A 9,214-nucleotide genomic window follows, 5' to 3' on the forward strand; every position below is an offset into this window, starting at 1 on the left:
GGGGGGGGAGAGGAAGGAGGGGGGGAGGAGAGGGAGGAGAGGGGGGAGGGGGGAGGGGGACGACCGCCGAACTCTCTGGGGAAATGGGGGAAAGAAGGGGGTTCAACCGGGCTCTCTGGAGAGGAAAGAGAGGGAGACGACCGGGCTCCGGGGCGCCCCGCGGACGCAGGCGGAGAAGGCCCACGACCCCCGGCCAGGCCTGCGGCGCGGAGGCGCGCACAGGCGGCGGCAGAGTCGCGGGGCCCGTACCGAGTTGGAAAAGACGACGCCGGCGTCCGAGCGCTGCACCCTGAGGAGCATCTGGTTGCCGTCATCCAGAAAGTTGTTGACTTCGGGGCAGCAGTAGGTCAGCTGCTGGTCCCAGGGCTCCGACAGCAGTCCGAAGTAATTCTGGGTGGTGGTGAAGAGGAAGACCTTCCGCACGTCCCGGGCTCCTCCCGCCATGGAGGCGGCCACGACGCGCGAACACGCGGGTCCCGGGGACCGCCACCAGACAACCGCAGCTCCGAGCACGCCGCCCGCAGCCCGCCGCCCTTTTGGGCTTCGCGGTTGCCAGGGCCAGTCGCTATGGCGACCAGGCCCGACGTCGCCGCGGGGCGCGCGCGCGCCGTCGACGTTACGCGTGGGTGCGCGCACGCACCGCGCTAGAGGACCGCCTCCCGCTCCTGAGCCGCAAAGCTGGAGGCTGCAGTCGCCGTGGACGTTAAGGCTTTACGGTTGCAAACGCTGCCGTTTCTCTTATGCTCCTTTCTTCTGGCGGATTATTGGAAGCGGTCCACGCGGTCCTCAGTGAAGCCGCGCGCCTGGGATTTCGGAGGGCTGGGCCGCAGGGTCCCCACTACACCTGCAGCCGCCGGCGAAGTGGGCGTCTCCGGCTTGGAGGGCGCGCTTGGAAGGATGGGGCCTAAAAAGTCGCTTTTTGAGGAGGCCGAGAACGAGTAGTTGAGTGCAGTGTTAACTTGCGTGCTCCATCTTCCCCGCTCCTATCTGGGTTGCCCCGTTTCCTACCCCTCCTTATTAACGAACTTCGGGAAAATGTAGGCACCAGGTGTTCCGCGGGATCAGTGCCTGCCTGCACCTGCAGCCACATGTGACCGTGGCTAGCGTATTTTATCACGAGCACGGCCAAATCCTAAGAAATACGGGACGTGGGGCGTTATTGTTTTCTACGCCGCTGCGTTGGTGTGAACCCCGACCCTGCTGCTCTTTTATCCCTGTTTTCTGAATCCAAAGACCATCTTTGAAGAACACTGGCCCCTGCCGGGGAAAGCATTTTGCAGGCTTTATCCTAAGGAACTTAAATACGTACAGATTTTTAAAATTTGCATTCAATAATTACTTCTTCCTAAAAATATATTTTTTTATCCTTAGGAAGAGGATCTTTTGATCTGCTGAGCATCTTAAGATTAGAGAGCGCGAGCTGAAGACCGCTGAATTGCTGTGAATTCTAAAAGGGAAATGAATGCAAAGTCTCAGGAAATTACCCACGAGGTGGGAGAGAGGGGTCCATGAATTGGGATTCTAGCTCCTGAATGGGGAAAAAAGTCCAAAAAAGAACTCAGGGTGATTGGGTAGCCAAAAAGGATTTTGAAAGCAAGAATGGCTGGTATGGACACAGCCACTCCTGCTCTGCGTAGGCAGTATGACCCTTAACCGGGGGTCTTCAGGAAAGTCACCCCTACTCATAGATGCTTGGTGTAGGTGAGTTGTTTTGCTGGAAATGTGTGAAATGGTTTCATTTCCCATCCGTGGCAATGTCGTAAGTGTAAAGGCAGCATGTATAGGAACAAGAGTCTGGAAAGTAGTTGATCGTGCAAATACTATGGTCCCAGGAATATTTAGGACTCTGGTGGGCTTTGGACTTCCACAAGATAGGAAATTAGAGTGCTTGGATCTAGTTTAACCCAGATGTCTGGAAACATAGAAACTGCAGCAGATGTGTAAACCCCCTGAGGACAGGAATTCTGTAGGGCTTGTTCACTGCTCTGAACCTAGAATTCGGCAGAGAGTGGAAAGGTCCCTGCACTCCTCAAGCTTCAAACAATAGGAAGGAATGTCATTTCTACGAAGCCACAGAAATGATTACCTATAGAATCAAGATTCATATCGAGATCCAACTCCAAACAGATCTCCGGGCACTGTATCACAGTGGTACCAGCCAGCTAGCCATCAGCGTCCATTTTGTCCTGCCACAGTTAAGTAGCTACTATCAGGGCGCTCAAGGTGGCTCAGTCAGTTGAGCTTCCCACTCTTGGTTTTGGCTCAGGTGATGATCTCACAGTTCAGTGAGTTCAAGCCCCATGTCGGGCTCTGTGCTGACAATGCAGAGAATGCTTGGGTCTCTCTCTCCTTCTGCCACTCCCCTGCCCCCTGTTCAAGCTGGCTCTGTCTCTCTCAAAAATAAAAAACAAAAAAAGTAACTACAAGCCAAGTGTGGCCATTATTATATAACTCTCACCAGCAGAATGTGGGCAGAAGTAATGTGTGTCACATACAAGGGAAGTGAGTGTGCCTTCATCTTTTGCCAGCTGGGTACAGACAACAAAGCCACAAAAGATGACAGAACCACAAACAAGTAGGACCACAGGGCTCCTGGCTCTGTGTGTGGGGAAAGCCAGCAGCTGTTAAGCAAAAAAAAAAAAAAAAACCAAAAACAAAAAAACCCCACAACAACAAAACCTTCATTGTGTTTTATTTTTATAGTAATTTAAGCCAGTCTAATCAATAGAGTAACTGATATCAGCAGGGTGCTATTTGTGTGGGTTTTTGTTTTCTTTTTTGTATGTTTATTTTGAGAGAGAGAGAGGGACGGACAGAGAGAATCCCAACCAGACCCCAAACCAGCAGCCCCGAGCCCAGTGTGGGGCTTGATCCTACCCTGAGCCAAAACCAAGAGTCAGCCGCCCAAACACCTGAGCTACTCAGGCACGCTTGTTTTTTAATTAAATGTAACACATGGGTTTAGTAATTGGCTAGCAGGTGGCATGAAATGTGAGGTGGAGGACAAGGGACAGAACCTTTCTGAGCTAAAGTTTCCTGATTTTGTTCTATATTTGTATTCCTCAAACATCAGCACCTCTTTAGCAGTATAAAATTACTGAAGATTCCAAAAGTATTTTAGTGCATTTTTCTATCAATATTTAGTCATGAAATTAATTGCCATAAAAACAGACTTTTTAAACAGATGTATTCTATTTAAAAATGAAAAGCCAATAACAGAATAAATGACAGGTTTTTATTAAAATAGTTATAATTCCCAACATAAACATAAATTTGACCAGAAGATAGACATTGTTTTATATTTTTTTAAATCTCTTTCATTTATGCCTCAATAGGAGGCCATGAGACCCTCTTTCTGCCTGTGTATTGTCTCCTGCAGTAAGTTGTTCCACTGATGTGCATGGAGAAAACCAGCCTCACATAGACATGTAGTTAGAAAATGGGAAAGAACTTGAACAGCCTATTCAGATATTTGTGAATATTGTTACTAAACTTCCACACATGGTGGCCCTGAAAAGCTAGTTGCGGTTTGGAATCTGGAACCATACCAATGACTCAACATTTCATACTCGGCCACATTAAAAGCAATTGGCTTATCGTGCACTCGGAATTCATCTTTTACCCTGGCATAGTTTCATACTATCAGGCATTGGTTATTCGGAAAATACTGGTTCACTGACCTATGAGGATCTTCCAAATGTTGATATATTTCATAATATGATAGTAAAAAGATCGTATGTGTTAGTATATCACTCAGCTCAGACGTCTCTATGTCTGAAGAAGTTTTCAGGCTTACAGCAGAGACTTTAAGTTTTCCAAAATTCTGATGTTTGCATGCACGCTTGAATTTTATCATTGGCAATGAAAACTGTCAGTTGTTTTCCTTGAAATAATAACTTTAACCATAAGAGACTTTTAAATACAGAGAACAGACTGAGGATTGATGGAGGGAAGCGGGTGGGGGGATGGGCGCTAAGGAGGGCACTTCTCGGGATGAGCACTGGGTGTCATGTGTAAGTGATGAATCACTGGGTTCTACTTGTGAAACCATTCATTACTACACTATTTAACTAGAATGTAAATAAATTTTTAAAAAAAGAAACGAGAGCCTTATTTCATTCATTTTTGAGAAAAAATGTCTGGCAAATACCCAGTCTGGATAACCCGAGTGTCTCTGTCAGAAATGACCTTGCGTGCAACAGCCGCTGGTTCCAGTCAGGACTCCAGGCCCACGCTCTTTCCTGCAGGCAGCACCGCGGGCCACTGAGCCGCCCACGTGCTTTGTGTGCCCATCATCTCATCGCCAAGGACAATGAAATGACTTGTCCTAAGCTTTCCGATTGGGTCGAGCTGGTAATCTTTACCCCTTTTTAAGGACACTCTTCCATGAGATGGGGATCCTTTCCTGTGCATGCACGGAGGTGATGACTCGGTGGCTTCTGGAACAGTGGTGTGCCCCAGCCTCCATTTGGGCCAAGCTTCTGTCAGTGTTAGCAGCTGCATTGGTTTTCCAATACTTCATCACCAAGTACTGCAAAGCTAGTGGCTTAAAAAACAGCCCTGTGTTAGTGCGAAGTCCCACCCCTGTAATGGGGAAACTGCATACACAGATTTCCACCAAGGGTTTCCTGTGGCCTAAATCAAGACATGGGGCGGGGCTGAGTTCTCCGCTGCAGCTTGGGGGACCTCCAGCTCAAACAGTTGAGGCAGAATTAAAGTTCTAAGACTTGCAGTTGTAAGTTGCAGAGGCCACCACATTCCTCACCTCTGGCTTCAGCGCCCGCCTGGAGAACTTTTCCACCCATCACTTCTCTCTCGTGTTCAGACCTCTTGTAACAGAAGAGAGGCTCATTCCTCTTAAGGATTCACCTGATTAGAGCAGGCCCAGTGCATGATCTTCTTTATGAACTGTCAGTGAACGGATTAGTAAATTAAGTGTGGGAGTGACAACCCATCCTGTTTGCAGGCACAGCGCCCTTCTTAAGGTCAGAGGGCTGCACAGTGTGAACCCACCAGGGAGCGGAAGCCTTGGGGCTCCTTCAGAGTTGTGCCTACCTCAGCTACCCTTGCTTTTGCACCATCAGTGAAAATGTCAAGCAGTTAAAGCGGCACAGAATGTCTTACCTTGTGAAAATGGTTTGATCTCCCAACCCCCTGAAAATGCCTTCAGTTCCCGCAGGGGTCCAGATATCCCTAATAGATCTACCTCTATTCTATGGCAGCGACTGCAGGAAAACAGGCTTTTTCTGTTTTATCCATTATGGTTGACAAATATTGGATGAACTATAACATTGGTTATAAAAATTGCTCCCTTTATTAAATATACTCTTTGTACTTACTCAATGGAAAGAAAAAATACCATGGGATTGTTAGACAATTTTTCGTAGTAAGGCAGTAATCGTCTAGTTAGTGTTGGTAGACTGTGCTTGGGGGACCATACCTGAGAGATGTCATTTCAGAACCTCATCTCACAGTTAAAGAAGCTCAAACGCACTCTTGAGCCGTAGCCCTTCCAGATTTCAATCACCAGCATAATGAAACATATACTCTAATCGGACATTTAATGCTCAACCCAAATATGTAAATATATTCACCTCTCTACATTTGTATTTGTATGTGTCCCTGTAGAGTAAGAGGAACTCTGTTTCTTCTGAGTGTTTCTAAAGTCTGTGAGTAATCGCTAGCCACTATTTCTGGGACCAATAGGGAGCCAGGAGTTCCTGCAGCCAGGTGTACTGGAGATACAGAGAGAGCAAGAAGAAAAGTAAGCAGGAGGGTTAGTGTTTGTCACTTTGTAACACTTAGCTGGAGACAGTCCTTTCATCTGCTAACCTCCACCCCCCAGGGAATCCTGGGCTGAGTCGAGGGGATGGGGGAATGTGCCAGAAACACGATAATGGGGGTATGATCTTCCCCAGTCTCCACTAACAGAGAGAACCAGAAACAGACACTAGAGGAGAATAAAAGGTATGGAGTTTCTTGCAGATAATACTTTGTTTCATTTAAAAAGTACAGACATTATGATTGAATAATTTAAATATTTTGACTCTTCTATCAAATTTTAAATACTATTTATCTTAATGCTGGTGCTCTATTATGTATAAAAATTAAATATCAAAGTTAATTTTCAACATAATACTAATGGAAAGAATTATGGGAAGTATGGCAGCAACTAAATCTATTCTAACATTTTTTTAATGTTTATTTTTGAGAGATAAAGCATGAGTGGGGGTGAAGCAAAGAGAGAGGGAGGCAAAAAATCTGAAGCAGGCTCCAGGTTCTGAGCTGTCATTACAGAGCCCAATTGAGGGCTGTAACTCATCAACTATGAGATCATGACCTGACCCGAAGTCAGATGCTTAACTGAGTGAGCCACCCAGGCGCTCCAAGAGAAATTTTTTAGGTACAATGGTGTTATATTTTTCTACTTCTTGGTAAAACTTGTGTCTACTTTTTGATCTTTGGTTTGTATTTACATTATATAAGAATTTAATTGACAACTATCTTCTTCGTATTAAGGGGAAAGAAACCATGTGGCAAAGCACTTACTGGCTCTGAAAATCTCTGCACATCAGTCCCACTCACTTTTTCATTTTTTTGGTTTTTTTTTTTTTTTTGGTGCCTTAGCTCACTTTTGTAAAATTAATTTTTAAATATAATTTATTAGGGCACCTGGGTGGCTCAGTCAGGTAAGCATCCAACTTTGGCTCAGGTCATGATCTCACGGTTCATGGGTTCGAGCCCCGCGTCAGGCTCTGTGCTGATCGCTAGCTCAGAGCCTGGAGCCTGCTTCAGATTCGGTGTCCCTTTCTCTCTCTGCCCCTCCCCTGTTCATGCTTTGTCTTTCTCTCAAAAGTAAAATAAAAATGTAGAAAATAAATAAATATAACTTATTGTCAAATTGGCTAACATGCAGTGTGTACAGTGTGCTCTTGGTTTTGGGGGTGGATTCCCATGGTTCATCGCTTCCATATAACACCCAGTGCTCATGCCAACAAGTGACCATTCACAATTTCTTGGCCAAGCAAGTCACATGGTCACATGGTTACCTGCAAGTGCACAGTTAAATGCAACTGTGGCTTGCACGGAAGGGAAGAGAGCTGTAGGACGCTTGAGAGCCTTCCCAGTGACTGCACACCTTCTCCACATCTTTCAAATTAAGGAAAACAATACTGCTTGGACTGCACAAAATAACCTACCCCTCTCTTTCCTCTGCCACAGTAACGAATAAACGTCTAGACAGCGGCTGCTCTAGTGACAAAGAAGAGTCCCCCGCTGACTAGTGTGAGCAAACACATGCTGTGTCTTAAACAACTGGGCCCTTGGTGTCTTTGTTGCTGTGGCCCAACTCAGCCCATCCAGACCACCGCAGTTAGGGCGCCACAGCCAGGCCAGTCCACTAACTGACGTGTGTGAGTTTGTGAGGCTGCTGAACACACTGCTGATTCCTGAAATCTGCTGCACCTGGACCAAGTTATGTGCTCATCATTTTTCTAATAAACAAAGCGAGTGCTTTTAACTTTGCCTTTCGGTGTAATTAAGTATGCTGTTGAGACTACTGTTTTAAGATTCTCCATTAAAAAAAAGGGGGGGGCCAACATAGTAATAGGCAATATTTTCCTCTACAATGATGCTAACTATAATTTTATTTTTAAATTTTTAAAAAAATTTTAAATGTTTTTAATTTACTTTTGAGACACAGAGACATGGTGTGAGCAGGGGAGGGTCAGAAAGAGAGGGAGATACAGAATCCGAAGCAGGCTCCAGGCTCTGAGCTAGCTGTCAGCACAGAGCCCGATGCGGGGCTCGAACCCACGAACTGTGAGATCATGACCTGAGCTGAAGCCGGACGCTTAACCAACTGGGCGACCCAGGCGCCCCTTATTTTTATTAAATTTTTAACATTTATTTATTTTTGAGAGAAAGACAGACAGCACAAGCAGAGAGAGAGGGAGACACAGAATCTGAAGCAAGTTCCAGGCTCTGAACTATGAGAACAGACCCCAACATGGGGGCTCAAACTCATGAACCACGAGATCATGACTTGAGCCGATGTCAGACACTTAAGCAACTATTCTATTAAAGGCTTTGATGCTTCTTTCTCTCCTGTGTGCCTGACCTAGCTTACCTCCTCTTACTTAGGCTTGTAAGTAAATGCCCTATGTTATTAAAAAAAAAAAAACATAACAACTGATATAAAGTGCTAAAAGGAAAGCTTTGTCATACCATGGCAACTATTAATATAAAGGTTCACATAAGCTGCTAGAGTCTTTTATTTCCTATTTCCATATTTATTTACGTCAAATGATTATTGAATAAAGTGCAAGGAAGCCAGGGCTTTCTCCTGCACAGCCTACCATCTTTTTTTGGATAACTTCTGTGATAAAATAGCCCTCTGACGTCACGGCCTGTTGCTATGAGAATAGAACATCACAAAATTAGTAGCACCAATGTACTCAGCAGGGAGCTCTAGATAATTTAAAGGAAAAGACAGCAAGTTGCAAATCTCATTTTTCCAGTATTACCTTGGCACCTATAGTCCGTAAAGGTATCTGGAAAATATGGAATTTTAAATTTTACACTATTAAGAAACTAAAACCCTGAAATGAAGGAAAGTCACTTCCGCTGCATGTTTAGTGACCTTGCCTAGAATGGGGCTAGAAGTCCATGGAAACACATTTGGGGCAGTCCCTGACTAGAGAAAAGGATCTAAGATCTCCACGTGATACACAGTCCTTTGCCTCCAGTTGAAACGTGGCTCCTTATGGTCCAGCAACATGTAAACCAGAAAGATAAGTTATCTGGGCTTCCTGTGGGGACACTCTGAGGGACTGCTTGTTTTAAGGATCAAAGTCTTCTTTTTATCCATGCCCCAGGTTTCTTTAGTGATAACAATTACCTTTAAAAGGTGGCCTTTCTGCTATATGCACTTCTGTTCCTGAATTGTAATTTTCACACTTGAGTTCTTACATAAAACTCTCAAGAATAATTTGTTCTTTTTGATTTCTCATGTACATGCCCCTCTCTCTGAACCAGTGATGACTGACAGCTCTCTGAAACACTAAGTTTGGGTGGCAAGCTTAGAACCCTTAATCTGATCTTTGCAGAAAAATTGTCATTTTTTTTTGAAACAAAGATCTTTTAGTACCTTTCCCATTTAAAATATTTTCCATTCTTATCTCTTATCACTTAGGGTCTAGGGGCAATCAGCTTT

At 45.1% G+C, this 9,214-nt stretch overlaps 1 protein-coding gene and 1 long non-coding RNA gene across 3 annotated transcripts in view; one reads left to right on the plus strand and one right to left on the minus strand.

The window, feature by feature from the left end:
* DYNC2H1 (dynein cytoplasmic 2 heavy chain 1) overlaps positions 1-556 on the minus strand; it is a 312,370-nt gene extending 311,814 nt beyond the window's left edge. For both annotated transcript variants that reach the window (XM_029956592.1, XM_029956591.1), the window contains exon 1: positions 250-556. In XM_029956592.1, coding sequence (XP_029812452.1) covers positions 250-444 — 195 coding nt within the window. In that variant the 5' untranslated portion in view covers positions 445-556. The remainder of the gene's footprint in view (positions 1-249) is intronic.
* A 67-nt stretch (positions 557-623) lies between these two features.
* Positions 624-7,519, plus strand: LOC115271679. The gene is made up of 3 exons (XR_003900058.1): positions 624-941; positions 1,372-1,491; positions 7,222-7,519. It is a non-coding gene; the product is annotated as an uncharacterized LOC115271679 (long non-coding RNA).
* The last annotated feature ends 1,695 nt before the right edge of the window (positions 7,520-9,214 follow it).

Source organism: Suricata suricatta, chromosome 11 (genome assembly GCF_006229205.1).
Source record: "Suricata suricatta isolate VVHF042 chromosome 11, meerkat_22Aug2017_6uvM2_HiC, whole genome shotgun sequence".
NCBI classification, from domain to species: Eukaryota; Metazoa; Chordata; class Mammalia; order Carnivora; family Herpestidae; genus Suricata; species Suricata suricatta.